This window comes from Sorex fumeus, unplaced genomic scaffold (assembly GCF_029834395.1).
Source record: "Sorex fumeus unplaced genomic scaffold, SorFum_2.1 ptg000022l, whole genome shotgun sequence".
In the NCBI taxonomy this organism is placed as follows: domain Eukaryota; kingdom Metazoa; phylum Chordata; class Mammalia; order Eulipotyphla; family Soricidae; genus Sorex; species Sorex fumeus.
Genome location: NW_026606079.1, coordinates 1,759,504 through 1,774,568, shown reverse-complemented (window position 1 = coordinate 1,774,568; position 15,065 = coordinate 1,759,504). Strand labels below are relative to the sequence as shown.

General features: G+C 61.1%; 1 protein-coding gene across 9 annotated transcripts in view; it reads right to left on the bottom strand.

The window, feature by feature from the left end:
- Positions 1 to 4,893: 4,893 nt before the first annotated feature.
- WDR20 (WD repeat domain 20) overlaps positions 4,894 to 15,065 on the bottom strand; it is a 53,648-nt gene continuing 43,476 nt past the window's right edge. The window contains exons 2-4 of one of the 9 annotated variants that reach the window (XM_056113709.1): positions 14,156 to 14,338; positions 11,653 to 11,745; positions 4,894 to 6,773 (exon numbers count right to left, since the gene is read on the bottom strand). In XM_056113709.1, the coding sequence (XP_055969684.1) occupies positions 5,517 to 6,773; positions 11,653 to 11,745; positions 14,156 to 14,338 (1,533 nt within the window). In that variant the 3' untranslated portion in view covers positions 4,894 to 5,516. Of the gene's footprint in view, positions 6,774 to 11,652; positions 11,746 to 14,155; positions 14,339 to 15,065 lie in introns of those variants that run through there. The other 8 variants (XM_056113714.1, XM_056113710.1, XM_056113712.1 and 5 more) reach the window with 8 other exon arrangements.

Below are 15,065 nucleotides of genomic sequence, written 5' to 3'. Positions count from 1 at the left end.
CAGGCGGCTTCCTGAGATGGCACACGGGCTCCTGTGGGCAGCCAGGCACCGGCTTCCCAGCCGCACTGGGGAGTGGCCGAGCCAGCCACACTGATGCTCAATGCCCTGAGCTGGGTGTGGCCCCCAGGATCTGGGCCTTTTTGGGGAGCGAGGCTTGGACCATGCCTTGTGGTGCTCAGGGCTTGCTCCTGGGCTGTATGCGGTTCCTGGCAACAAACTAGGGTTGGCCGCACGTAACCAACAATGTGCCTTTTCCCATTTCTATCCCCAGCCCCCCCTAAAATGAACTACAAAATTAATAAAGGGTTCTGGGCCAGAGTGATAGTACTGTAGGCTGGGCACACACACAAAAAAAAGGCACTCCAACTAATAAAGGCTTCCCAGGCAACCTTGTCAGAACTGGAAGGGCCTCCCTGTCCCCTCGCCGTGTGGCAGGGCTCACTGGGGTGCCCAGGCTCCCCATGCCAGCTCGCTGCTGCGTCCCCGCGTGGGCATTCCTACTGGGAAGGTGTCGGCTCCACTCCTCCAGCGCTTCCGAGTGGGGTGCCACCCCGGAGGCCGCCACGCCCCTCGGCCACTGCCCCGATGGCGCCAGCAGTTTGCTCGCGGAGCCCCGGGACAGCTGGCGGGCAGAACTGGGACCACAGCGTGTTCTGGGCTTGAACACGCCGGGTGGTCCTGGTGCTCCGATCATTTCCTGCACAGACTGGGGCGTCCCAGAGGCAGCTTGTTTGCACCTTGAGGTGGGGCTTCCTCGCCTTTGGGACCAGGACAAGTTGGGTTTCCTATGTATGTGAAGGTCACAGCCATGCTGGGGGAGGGTGACAGTCACACGTGCTGGGGCCCGAATGTCTGCCACCTTCCCACAGGTCACAGCGACTCTGGCCTCGGCCTGAACATGGGTCTGGCTGGCCTTGCCCTTGCTCTACCCTGGTGGGCGCCAGGCCTACCCCGTTCCTGCGGTCACAGACGGGCTCTGCATTGCGCAGGGCACAGGGGCCACTCCCAGAAAAGCTGGGCCGGGCAGGCCGGCTGACTAGCTGCTGTGCTTGGGGAAGATGCGGCTTTGAGCATGCCAGGCTGTGCTCCGGCTCCCACGGCAGGGCCGGGAGTGCAGCTCGGCTGGACAGCACTTTACGTGCACGCCTGAGCCTGGGTGACCTGAGGGCTGCTCCATCCCCAGCCCTGAGCGGTGGCTTAAAGACCAAACCCGGGCACTGGCCAAGGGTCCGTGGGGCCTGATCTTTGTAACTCAGGCCGGGCCTCCAGGGGCCTTCAGGTGCCACCAGCGGAGGTCCTGTGCCCAGTTTCCTGTGCGAACTGGAAGGCAGAAGCGGGAGGGCAGGGTGTGAGTGTGGGCGGAGGGACAGAGTTCTTCCTTTGTGATTCTCTAATTCAACCCAGTTTCCCATTAAAAAGTCGAACCATCACATCAGGGAGTCGGTGTAATCGGAAGAGAAACCAAGTGGTCTGTTCAAGATAATTTTAATATGAATACCTTTGTGAGCTAGAAATATTACTATTTCTAGCAGGATGAAACTGGGGGGCGGGGAGGGCAGGTGCTGCCCGCTGTGGCAGTCACAGAGTTACAGAGTTTGCACGCGAGCACAGCACTGATGCTCTGGAAGGAATCTTGGCCCAGCACAGAACTGTCTGACGTGCAGGTCACAGTGAAGGTCACAAACCACCTTCGTGGGCTCAGGGCTGGGCGCGGGGCATGTTCTTGTGTCCGTGCAAAGGTCTCTGCTGACACGTGTGTCTCTAGACTTGCTTCTTGTGATGCCAGATTTGGGCGTGAAAAGCAAAAACCACCCGTTTTTCCTCGATGGCCGGAGCCCGAGTGCCTTGCTGTGGGCGCGGCTTCCTGGGTGCAGGTCAGCTCTGCGCGCCTCCGGTGACATCCACCTCCCGCGAGGTTTGGCCGCCCTGAGTCCCCGGCAGCGCTACACTACAGTTCCCCGGGGAGAGCGGGCCTGGTTTGGGGGTGACAAGAAACCCTGCAAACAAAGCAGCTCACGTTAATCCGGCTCACCCACCGCAGGCTGCCGCTCCGCCGCCTCCAGAAGTTTCCCAGGTCAGAGGGGGTGGCTGCGGGCCAGCATTCTGGACACTTGGTCTTCGCCCGCCGCTGTGCGATGGCCTGTCCCCAGGCCCAGAGCAGCCCCTCACTCGGAGACCAGGTGGCCTCAGCTCTCATGGCGCCTGTTCCTGTCATGGCCACATTCAGTGGCACTTGTCAAGGATGTTTTCTGGGCGGCGGGCAGAATGTCTCATGGCAGTTTTCGTTTTTTTGGGGGGCTGCATACCTGCTAGTGCTGACCACTCGCTCATGGTGGGCTCGGGAGACCACAGGGGGCGCCAAGGATCAAAGTCAGGCTGTGTGCCAGGCAAGCCCCCTACCCGCTGTGCACTCAGTCCAGCCCCACCAAGACCTATGGGTGGTCTATCCCGGAGGGGGTGCCCCATAAAAGCTGTGGGCAGCAGCCCCCCGTGGGCATTGGCTGAGGAGTAGGTCGTCTCCCCACGTTCTCCAAGGTGCACTCTGCAGCACCCTGTAGGTCCGGGGCACCTCAGCTCCGCCACCCTGCTTCTGCTCTCAGATCTCAGATCTGGACTCGTCTCACTCCCACCCCACCTGCTGCTCCCCTTCGGGGCCAGTGGAAGGGGGAGGGGCCTGCTCAGCCACCACTGACCCGTCAGCGCTGCCTTGGGGTGTCCAGGATGGCTCATGGGGTCAATCTCCCATCCCACTGGAGGCCCAGAGGGGCTGGTGCAGGCACGGCGTGGCCGACCACTCTCCTGCCCTGTGTGCACGAAGCCAGCCAGGCCAGGAGCCACCCACAGTTCCCCGAGCCCCACCGGTCACTGCCACGCTGATGGGGACACATGCCCCCGGAGGAAGCGGCCCGGGGGCACCCTCTGCCGGTGGGCTCTGTCCCCTCAGGCCTCTCTTGCCTGAGCAGGAGAGCAGTCCTTCCGTGGGTCTGTCTGTCCTTCCGTGGACATGTGCAGACCCACGCTCTGCCCTTGGAGCCCTGTCCTATGGGGGGTGGGGGCTGCAGCCAGGGCTGGCACCGCCTGCGCTGTCCCCGCGCTGGTGGGCTCAGGCCAGCCGAGCAGGTTGTAAAAGCCCCAGGAGGTTTCTTTTCAGATCCACCGAGGCCCCCGCCCTCCAGCCTTGTACCCCTGCCTCAGGAGATGCATTTCTTTCCCGACTCTTTTTCGTGGCTATTCCTGGGCTGCTGCCGGTCCCAAGGGTGCAGAACAACGCCCCCTGCTGAAACCCGGCCGTCACAGCACCCACATTCCGGCCACGTGCACGGTGACCCAGCCAAGGCACAATTACCAGCATTTCACTAAGGAACAGTCCCATCTACTCCAGCCGTCAAAGCAGAGATGAGAACGGGAGGAGATACACAGGTGTTACAGCTGTGGTCCCCAAGGAGGCTCAGACAGTCACTGGGGTCACCGTGTCAGCAAAACCCGGACACAGAATCAAAGCTGCAGGCAAAGGCGCTCCGCTCTCAGTGCTCCCCCAGGGACCTCGCTCTGCTCTCCGCAGCTCTCCCCAAGGGCCAGAGCCAAACTCTTGAAGACTGGAGCAAGCAACAGTCCTGAGGCCCCCACGGGGATGGGTGCCCTCGGGACAGTTGGCACACACGGACACGGCAGGTGGGGGTCTCTGGGCTCCACAGGACTACAGGTGGGGGACGGGCCTGCTGGCCACCAGACCGGCCTCCAGCCTCAGCAGGAGGGCTGCTGGCCCGGGGGCACAGGTGGCCCCAGGCGTGGACACTGCCCCAGCCCCCGGGCTGTCGCCTGGCACTGGTGTCCTCAGAGCCGCTGTGAATCCAAGTCCTGGGTCCCGCCTCTCCGCTCCCCAGCCAGAGCAAGAAAGCAGGAGTCCTCCCAGTGCAGCGCTGAAGGAACGTGGGTCCAGGTGGGACGGGGCAGGGCGCACATGCGGCTGTGGGTTCCAGCCCCGGCACCGCCAGGTGCGGCGAACTCCCTCCAGCCCCCAAATGGGGGAAATGCTAGAAGGTTCCATGAGCACACAAGAAAGTGGGGGTGCCAGAACCATTGAAGCGAGTGGCTCCCCGGCAACCCGGCTTCCATGGGGCCAGGCTTGTCTCTGGTGGCTCACCCTGGGGGGTGTCGCTCTCAGGGTGCTTAGGGGCCATTCCTGGCAGTGCTCGGGGGACCAGAGTGGGGCCTGAGATTCGAACCACGGTACAGCGGCGGCCACGTGCACCTTAGCCTCTATTTTGTACTTAAAATAGGGGCCAGAGCTGGGGTGCTCGGGGTCCCCCTCATGCAGGTCCCGCTTGAGCTGGACTCCTGGCAGCCGGGTTCCCGAGGTGGCGCAGGGCGAGATCAGGGGTCGGGCACCCAGGCCAGAGGCAGGGAGTGGGTCACACAGGCGGCTGGCCGGGAGTCGGTTTTGTTTCGGTCCAATGCTCATTCCCTGTGCCGGCAGGACAGGCTGGGGGAACCGCGGGTCAGGGTCGGCTCCCTCCCACCCCTTTAGTCACCGAGGAGAAAGCAGCGAGGCGCTGAAGGCGGGAGGGGCCCGTCCCCACTCACCCCTGCAGAGCAGCTCACCCTCACGTCTGCACGCTCAGACCTAAGGCCAAGCAGAGACACGCGAGAACAGCCGGGAGCAAACACAGGGCCGGGGCCCTCACTGTGAGCGCAGGGCCACTAGCCTCGGCGTCCCGGGGGCCTCCCACCCCTGCAGAGAGGCCACAGCGCCCACCTGCCCGCATGCCCAGCGCCAGTTCCTCAGTCTGCACAGATAGAGCCGGGGCCTGCCCACGGCCGGCGTCCCCCGAAAAAGACGACGCCCGGCCGCGGGCTCCGGCACTGACTCTCAATCAAAGTGCTACAAACTGCTTCTTTGAAAAAGATGTTTATTAAACAATTTTAATTGTCATAAAATGACTAAAATGGGTTTTAAAAATTAAGGCTCTTCTCTTTCTGTGGATTGCCAGAACAATGTAAAAATAATATCAATCAACCCTGCTGAACGCTTTGTTCCTAAAGTTAAATTTCATAGATTCCTAAACATTTTATGATTAAGATAAAAAATTGGACTATAAATGACAATGGCCGTCCGCACTGAATAAACACTCTGATCGGGTGTACAATATTCTAATTGAGTAGTTAAGCAAAAATATTCCAGTTAAAGCAGAAATTTTCATCCTAGCATTTTAAAGTCGTGTTTCCCCGCCATGATTCTCTAGAACTGGAATCGCCTAGCACGGGGGCGCGGGCCGGGCCCACGGCCCCCGAGGTTGGGTGACTGCACTGGCAATTAGTTTGATTCTAGTTTTGAAACGCGCTAAGGTGAATTATCAAATGATTCAGAATTACATGGCATGCAGTATCCAAAATTATGGCTCTGATGCATTTAGATTTACATTAAGAAGAAGAAGTGTCATTCACATTCATCGCACACCCCCCGCCCGCAAGGAAACCGGAATCACTAGCTACGCAGTCCGAGACGAGGCGCGGCATCAAGGGTTGAAACTTACCACTTTCCCAGGCCTTCCCCATGTGCAAATAAATCCCTCCTGACAAGCAGTGACTATACAGTCTTCGAGGAAAATCAATACCGTCAGTCTCTCGTGCGCGATCTTTTTGCAGACCAGCGGCTCGAGCAAGGGGACGTCTTCCATGCGAGGACACAGGGCTGTCCCCAGCGTCTTAGCAGGGTCCGTCCTGGCTTTCGTGACCAGGTTCAGCCTGTCGCTGCTCTTGCTGGAGATGTGTCCCATGCTGTGGTTGCGCTTGTGGTCCTTCTCGTGGTGCCTGTCCTTGCGGTCGTGCAGCGAGAGGGTGGCGAACTTGCTGACCCCGGAGGCGATGGCCCCGTCGGCCACGCTGCTCTTGCTGCCGGCGTTGGAGACGGCGGAATGTGGGAGGCTGTTGGACCTCGGCAGGGGGGGCAGCGCCGAGTTGCCGGTGCTCCCGGCGGGGGGACTCGTGGCGTTCATGACGTTCGTGTGTGTCCGTGCTCTGGAGAGGGGCTGGTGGGGGAAAAGGATGTCTTCCGTGAGGTCCCAGAGGCAGAGCTGCGTGTCCTGGCCCACCGAGCCGAAGCGGTAGGTGACGCTGACGGGGCGGCTCTCGGCAGAGTTCCGTTTGGAGAGCCGGGACTGCGTGCTGCCGGCGCGGTCGCGGCCACAGTGCAGGACGTCCTGGAAGTCCTCGTCGCTGCCGCTCAGCTCCATGGGGTCGCTCTCGTCCACGCTGGTGGTGTAGGGGTCAAACGCCACCACGCTGACCCAGGACTTGTGTCCGTGGCCTCTGGCGATCACCCGGCAGTCCACGAAGGACCAGACCGTCACCAGGTCGTCCTCGCCGCCCGTCACGATGTACTTGCCGTCGGGGCTCCAGCACACGCACAGCAAGCCTCCAAAGTAGCTTTTCATGGTGCCGTGCAGCTCCACCGAGTCAAAGCTGAACACGCGCAGAAACCCGTCCTGGCTCACGCACGCCAAGAACTTGCCATCTGGGGAGAAAGCAAACTCGTTGAGGGCCCCCTCGCCCACCGTCCACTTGAGGAGAGGGTTCCTCGTGGATTTGCTCTTGCAAGTGTGCACGGCAAAGCTCTCGCCCTGCTTCAGGAGCTGGTAGTGGGGGGCTGTGGTGCCGCACGTGTGCTCCCCATTATACAAGTACATGTTCCCACTCGAGTGGGCTACTAGGAAAAGACTTTCCGAACCGGGAACCCATCTGACACAGGTCACGCGGGACTTGTCTATTAGCCTCTGTGAAGACAAAGGAGAACACGTTATCACCACGGAGAAGGGGAGGCCCCTGCAGCAAGAGCGCCCCGGCGGCCCGGGCGCCAGTCACTCCCGCGCACCCCCGCCTGGCCCTGCCCCCTCGCACACACATGGGAGGGGCACCAAGGCCGCTGGCCTCTGACCCCGAGCTCCCTCCTGCTCTCTGCCGAGCCCTCCTGCCCCCCCCCCCGGCCGCTACAATGTGGGGGCGCCCGACAGTCCCTCCCAGACTCCCCCGCTGCCCCCTCCTGTCCACTGGTGTGCCGAGTGTGGCACGTGTGTGGGTCTATGAGCCGTGTTCAAGGGACTCCGAGTGGCCAGACCTAGACTCTTGTCTTCTCCCGGGCCTCTGGGTCGCGTCTTAACTACTGGCACCAAAGTCTCGCCTTGGGAACCCAGAGGACAAGGCCACAGGCCGACTCAGTGCTCGGTGCCGCCGGCACTCTGCCACCTGCAGTCTGCGGGTGCGTCAGAGGCTGCTCACTGCCGGGGCTCCTGCGGCGCCCTCACGTCCTCTCCAGTCAGCCCCAGAGGGCAGGGACCAGGTGGGCACTCGCTGCTCACAGGCAGCCCCCCTCCCCGCTTTCCGAGTCACTGCGGCAGACAGTGGGGGCCTCCAGTGGGCGCTGCACTGCCCCAGGACTCGAGCAAGGAGCAGGTGGGCCCGGGGACGAGCGATACCATGGCCGGGCCTCAGGGGTCCTCCCGGGCACCCCTGCTCACCACCACCCAAAACGCCTCAGCCTGCCACGATCACGCGCTGGTTCTACCGAGTGTGAAAAACTGCAGGAGCACAGAATTTCCTAGTTCTACAGTTAAGAATTCCTAGTTTTGCCTTAAATCCCCCGCTCCCAAACTGCTCTGATGAAGACTTTGCTTTGGGGTCACACCCGGCGATGTTCAGGGGTTACTCCCAGTCTCCTCAGGAAGGACTCCTGGCGGTGCTTGGGGGACTACGGGATGCCGGGGATCAGACCAGGGTCGGCCGCGTGCCAGGCAAACGCCCTCCGCTGATGAGGGCTCAGCGTGAAGCAGCAGCTGGGGAAAGCTGGCCATCTGCAGGCGCGGGGCGGGCCCGACGGGGACACCCCCGCCCCCTCCAACGGCCAGACTCGCCTCTCCACACAGGGCTTCTCGCTCAACCCACCCGGCCAGCTCGGGAGCAGCAACAAGGTGTCCTGCATCGGGGTCCCCAGGTCCCATCAAAGCTGTGGCAGGAGAGGACTGACGGGGCTTGTACACAAGCTCCCCGATGCCTGGTCCAGCCCCGCCGCCACTGGAGACCAGAGAGCGAGCGCACACACCCAGCCTCGCCCGGTCCTGCTCCTGTGCTGCAGCACGCCACAGACCAGCGGGTGACACGACCACAGCACGTGGGGGACAGGAGGGCCCCAGGAAGCGAGAGCTGAGGAGACCAAAGAGGCCCCTGGGCGCAGATAGCTGGGCGAGGTGGGACACGGGCCCAAGATGCAGACAGCTGGGTGAGGGGACACGGACCCACGGGTGCGGACAGTGGGTGAGTTTCGAGGGAACGTGCCCGCAGCGGGAGCCCAGGGAACGCCCGACACCCCGCGGAAGGACGGAGCTGGCGCAGGCAGTGGAGCCCAGCGGGCAGGGCACCCTCCCTGGGCACAGACGTGGACAAAGGCCCTCGGTGTCGGAAGTGGCCCCAGCCCAAGGCTGGGCAGCAGAGCGGCCCTGGGCGCTGTCTGACAGCGGGAAGGGGAAGTGGCAAGCTCCGCCAACTCCTGCTCCACGTGGGGAAACGCCGGCGTCTGCTCAGCACACAGGCGCAGAGCAGTGGCTCCCTGCCACCGGCCACGGCAGACGGGGGACGGGGATGCTCACTGGGACGAGGGGCCACACAACGCCTCTGTGACTGGAAATTAGTACCATTGGCCGGGTACCCGATCCCCAGCACCTCAAATGGCCAGAGCCCCATCAGAAGGGATCCCCGAGCGCAGAGCCAGAAGCCCCCACAAGAGAAAGAAAACGAGAACAGAAAACGCCTCTGGAAGGCGGCCCCACCAGCTGCGGCTCCTGGCAGACAGGAAGTTGGGTCTGGACTCAGCCCCGGGGCCCGAGCAGGATGCGGCTCTCGAGCACTGGCTGTGCCTGTGACACGGGAGAAGCCGAGCGTCAGCCCGTGTCTTTCGTCTTGGGCTCAGCTGTGAAGGCCAACGTCCTCCCCCTGCAGTTCTCTCTGGCGCCAGTCACCGGCCTTCGCGGGGACAGCCATGCTTCCGCGAGCGTCGTCAGTGAGCAGAGGAAGCAGCGAAAGGCCCGGTGGGGTGGGCAGGGAGGGATGGTGCTGCCCGGGGACCTACCGTGTCCCCACCTCGGCTGAGCACCAGGCCTGTGGCACGCAGGGAGCGAGCAGAAGGTGTGAGCAAGGGGTGGCGAGGTGCGGCCAAGACGGGCTGTGTTGGGTGCCCTTCCCACTCAAGAGCGACTCCCCGATGGGTCCCCACATGCCCTGAAAGAAACTCACCCTCCCGATACCCACCAGGTGACCATCACCGAAACTCCAAACTGCCACGAGCCGTGGCACAACCGGACACGAGTTTCTCATCCCATCATCTCAGTAAGGGGAGAGTCCCTCAGGCACCATCACTGGGGGCTCGTCACATGGAGACGCCCCTCCAGAGTGCTGCCAGCACCCAGAGAGGTCACAGGCATCTCTCCACAACATAACACTAAAACCACGGCGGCGAGGTGTGAGACAGCGCAGGGCCCAGCTGCCTGACCGGCGTGCAGCCCTGGTCCCCAGAGCACCACCAGGAGCGATCCTGGGGCCCAGAACGAGGAGGAGGCCTTGAGCACAGCTGGGTGTGGCTCCCCAAACCAAACTAGACCAAAATAAACAACCAGAACCACGAGACGCAAGAAGCCAACACAGCCGCTGCTGGCGCGTGCTGCCAGCCCGGGTGAGTGCACAGCCGGGGAGGCCCTGCAGAGAGGGCGGACACCGCTCGGACCCAGGGGTACACCTTGCCTCCTCTCTACCACGAAGAACCACCCTGGGCCACAGACCTCAGAGGTCTCCAAGCTGAGCCCTTCTGTTCCTCTCCCCGGGGTCATCTCCTCACTGCCTAAAGACACCCGCCTGGTGCTGGCTCGCTCTGAATTCTGTCAAAGAGGAGCAAGAACACAGACGTCATTGTCAGTAACAAAGTCAAGTGACACGTTATTTTCAGATTTCACATCTGAAGCAACAATCGAAACATACTTGAAAATCTTTTGAAGTTACCGCCCAATGGCTACAAGCCTGCAGTCACCTGGGGCTGACTCACGGACCGGGCAGTGGCTCCCTTGTCAGGCTTCCCCCCGCCCCCCAGGTGATGAAGTGGCCGCCCGGGCCTGGGCTCGGGACACTCTCGATGGGACACAGCAAAACGCTCTCACGAGGCTCGTCTCTGTGGAGTCCAGCAGGGGATGTCGTAGCGGAATCTAAACCCACTCCCGAGGGCGAGAAGACAGAGAGTGGGGAGGGGGCCCTGGGGCCACAGGCAGGGACAAGCGGGCCACCTCAGCTGACAGAGCACCTCGCTGCCCTGCCTCAGTCCACAGATGAGCAGCCCGAACGCCCTGTGAGCTCAAGCTTTGCTCGCGGGAGGCCCAGGTTCAAGTCCTGGCACCGCATGTCACCCCCAGGCGCCCAGGAGCACGCCCAAGCCCAAAGCAGGAAGAGTCGCACAGCACCCCTGGGGGGACTCCCCACCCCGAACCCCCCAACAGTGAGCACCGAGACTTACAGAGACGGGTGTTCTCCGTCCTCTGGAACTTTCCATGTCCCAATTCACCTATCGACAAACTGTCCGAAGTGTCCGGTGGACGAGGAAGCGCAACACGCCCTCTGCGACAGGCCTGACTCCCAAGCACACACTGCCCTCTTCAGTCACGGGCCCGCTTCCCCCTCCAACTAAAGATGCACCCCGTTTCCGTGGGCCGCGCCCCTCAGAAAGAGCAGAGGGCAAGTGACCCAAACCTGAGGTTGGCAGCTAAGAGCGACAGACGGCCCCACTGCGGTGTCCGTGGGCCGAGTCTCCACCCAAGGCGTCCTGCTCTTCCCTTCTTGTTCTAGAATCGTCCCTCTGGGAGCTGCAGGGATCGCCCCTTCCTCGGCCCTGCGGCAGGGCCTGGGCCTTACCTGCTCTCCAGGGTGGTGGCTGACACGGGCCTGCACCCAGCAGCCGTCAGCGGTGGTGCCGGCACGCCAGAGCCCTGGGCTTCGGGCTGGGGTCTGGGTGTCGTTTCACGGCCCAAGCTGCGGGTCTAAGACCCCTCAGGAGCCATCTGATGAGGAGGTCGAGCTCGGCAGCCCCCCACACCAGGGCTGGCTGGGATGCTGCTCTCCCCGGGGTTTCCACACGCCTCTCCTCAGGGCTGTGATCGCTGCTAATACGCCGACACCCCGTGATGTCCCAGCATCTGGCTAAGCCTCTCTGGCTTCTGCAGCCTGTCGCCTAAGCCGAGAGGGGCTGAGCCGGGCAGGCGTCCCTGTCGGAGCCTGGTCCGAGCACCCCCGAGGCACAGAGCCGGGGGCAGCCCCTGAGCAGAGCCGGGTAGGGCCCCAAAGCCCTTGGAATAAACGAAAGTGGCCAAGGTGACCCTCGGAAGCCACTGTTGGCCTTCGTCCTGCTGCCCCTGGCTGCGAGCTGAAAGGCCGTCCTCTCCGCAGGCACGGGCCCTGCTGGCCCTGGCTGATCCTTACCTGACAGCTCAGCTGAGAGCCCCTCGCCGGGCCGTGGCACCGGAGCGTGTGAGTGAGTGTGGGGGGCGGTCAGAGCGTCTCCGTGCCGGGCACGGTGGCGGGGTGGGCGGGGAGACGCGGCCTCGCGCTCCAGGCCGCAGCTCTCACCTGCACAGCTACTAGGGACTCCTCACTGGTCTCGCTACCTTCATTCTCTCTTTCTTCACTCCAATCCACCTTCCACAAGTGCTGACAAGAGTTCTAAAAAAACACAGTTGATCCTGTCACTCCCCTGCCGCACCTGGGGGTCCCCACGGCCGCCAGGGCCAGACTCACTTTTCGCTTTTCGGTGGGTTGTCACAGGCTCCTGTGGCCCGGGGTTTGCTGCTCTGCACTCCCAGGAGCACCAAGCCCCTTCTTGCCCCGCTCACCCCCCACACCCCAGAGCCTCTGCGCTCCCGTGGGTGGGACGTGGCCTGTGGTCACAGGGAGAAGCGTTCCCTGCCGCTACCTTTTCTCACCGGCCCTCGCCATCGTCGAGCATACGGATGGAAGGCTCCAGGAGGGCCCCGAACCAACCAAGCCCACGGAAGCTTTGAGAAAGCCACGGGCGGGTCTCGTCCGTCCAGCCACCAAACCCGAATCAGGAATCCGTCAAAGAACTTGCCCCTGGTGGAAGGTGGGCAGTTCAGCCCCGCATCATGCTGGCGGGACCCCTATAGCCCTGGCATTCCGAACAACCGTTTTTCAAGGAAGATGTAAGACGGACCTCAGAGAACTGCTAAACCAGCAAAAATGAGGGTCCTGCAGCCCCCTACCGTCCAGAATGAGGGACTTCCTGGCTGAGGGGGCCCCTGACCGCTCACCCATGAGCTGGCATTGGGACCGAGGCCCCAGCCTCGCCCCAGAGATGACGCACAAACCTTTGTTCTCTGAGTGGCATTCTGTGCCACCCGCACCTAGCAGCCCCGACACGCCCCAACCCTCTCCCCTCTCTAGGCCACAACCAAACCCCACAAGGATGTCCAATCTCTGCCAATACTGCACTCACCCCCAAAATCAACCAAACATTCGATTCTTCAGAAACCACACCTCCACACAATAAAAGAGCTACGTGAAAAGAAGAATTTCTTGTTTATATTTGTAACAGGGCAAAGAGCACTAGAGCCGAGGGTAGGGCAAATGCCTGTCACCCCATCTGGTCCCTGAGCTCTACAGGAGTGACCTCTGTGTGCAGAGCCAGAAGGAAGCTCTAAGCTCTGCCAGATGTCACTGTCACTGTCCTCCCATTGTTCATTGATTTGCTCAAGTGGGCCCAGTAACATCTCCATTGTGAGACCTGTTACTGTGTTTGGCATATCAAATACGTCACGGGTAGCTTGCCAGGCTTTGCCATGCGGGCGCGATACTCTCGGTAGCTTGCCGGGCTCTCTGAGAGGGGCGGAGGAATCGAACCTGGCTCGGCCGGGCCGGCTGTGTGCAAGGCAAACGCCCTACTGCTGTGCTATAGCTCAGCCCCTGCCAGATGTGGACTAGAAAAAAAAAAGAAGTAACAAAAAGTAGCACTAAATGTCAGTCCAGATGGCCAATTATTTCTGTTTCCAGTCAGCCCCGATGAAGCTGGGGGAGAAGGTGGCATGGTTCCAAAGAGAACCCGGTCCGGGAAAGCCCAAGAGCAGCACCTCGGACGATGGAGCCAAAGAAGACCCAGTTCACTGACAACCTCGAAGTCCAGCGCCTCGGGCGATGGATGCTAGACATGAGAAGGCAGCGAATTCCCTAAACACCACAAAAAATCATAATTTTAACTGCAATCTGTCAAGTTTTCTTCCCCAAAATAACTTCTGAAAAACCAGAATGGATCCATTGTGTCCTGTGTGAACGGCCCTGAAGTGTGCGCCGAGAGCAAACACTTGGCTGTCTAGAGGCGGCGCCGGCCGCGCCCGGCAGACAGGTCCCATCAGGAGGCTGAGCGATCCTGAAAACCAGGGCCTGCAGGTCAGCATGGCCGGAACTGGGCCAGGCGTCCCCCTGACAGCCACAGCTGACAGTGCTGACATGTTCCTTGCAGGCAGCTCAGACACCTCCGCTCCATCCAGAATGAAACCGAAGACAGCAGAAACCCCGGTGTGGTCCACGGCACTGCCAGAGCATGTCACGGGACCTGCTTTGAAGTGCCAGGATTTCGAACTATGTCAAAGGTGATCCTACAGCAAATATTTTCACAAGCGAGAGAATGGTTCCTTAGCCAAAAGCCTGTCAAACATGCACATGGGGTTTCAGCTACCATTTAAAGCAGCCTGAGGAGAAGTTATAGAGTTCTTTGGTGTGCACAGAATTTCCTGATGACATAAACAAAGCCTGAAAGTATTCTCTGACGTAAACAGTCAACATCAAGCCCCTACCTTGCCCCTACCTCCAGCATCGAGTTTTAAAATACCCAGTCAGACAAGTGCCGTATTCCACGAAAACGCACAAGGCAGCCACTCCCCAGAAAGAACAGGTGGAAGCCGACAAGTCAATTCGCCCCGTTAGGCCTTGGGAAACGCCAAGGAGTGACAAGAGAGGGGAGCAAAGGCCGAGGCTCAAGGAGCGAAGCAAGGCCACTGCCCTGGCGAGCACGGAGAGGTTCTGACGGGGGCTCTCGGCAGCCACGACAGGTGCTACTTACTTCCTCATTAAAGAGTTTGCTAGTTTCTTTTTTGATGGGGTCTATAAGCTGGACTTGGCCTGCGGAAAAGCCCACTAGGAGAGAAACACTTTCTGCTGTGGCTGTGAGGTGGTTGAAGTCATGACAAGTAGGCTGAGTTCCTTTGTATATCCTTTTATCTATTGGTTTACTCAAGTCAGCAGCCTGGAGGAGAAAGAGAAAAACAGACACGGTGAACAGCACATTGAGGCGAGAAATCTCATTTACACTATTTTACACTCCATTGTGTCGTTCCCATCTTAAACACAGACACTTCAGTTGTAGCATTTTACAAAGGCACTCCCACATACAATAGCCAATCTGATGTCCTCAGATGCTCCGTGACGTAGCGGTCACTTTCCCGCCTCCTCAAGTCTGTTTCGTCCTGCACGGTGTAAGGGTCCGGGCGCCCAGTCCCCGCCCCCCCCACCCAGCGTTCAGGCCCGAGGATCCCCACCCCGGGCCTACCTGGCCCCTCAGCGTCCAGGCCTGTATCCCGGCTCCGAGTGCCACAGCCCACTGGACAAGAGGCTAAGGGAGTTCAGCTACTCCACTGAGGTCAGGCCACCTACCGAGCACGCAGCGGCGGGTGGTGGCGGCAGGTCTGGGAGGCACATCTGAGCGACAGCCTAAGTCAGAAAGCTCTTCTGACCTGCTCCGCCAAACACAGCTCCCCTCTGCCCGCCCCTCACGCAGGGCTGTCTCTGGGCCAGCCAACCTGCCGGGCTGTCAGTAGCAAGACAGAGGCAGATCAGCCTCCCAACCTTGCCAAAGGCTGCCAGCCCACCATGCCATGGGAGGAGCCAGGCAGGGACAGGCCATGAGGACACTGGGGGGAGTGAGCGACGGCGGAAGCACGAGCCCGGCCAGCAGCCGGGCAAAGGCTGAGGAA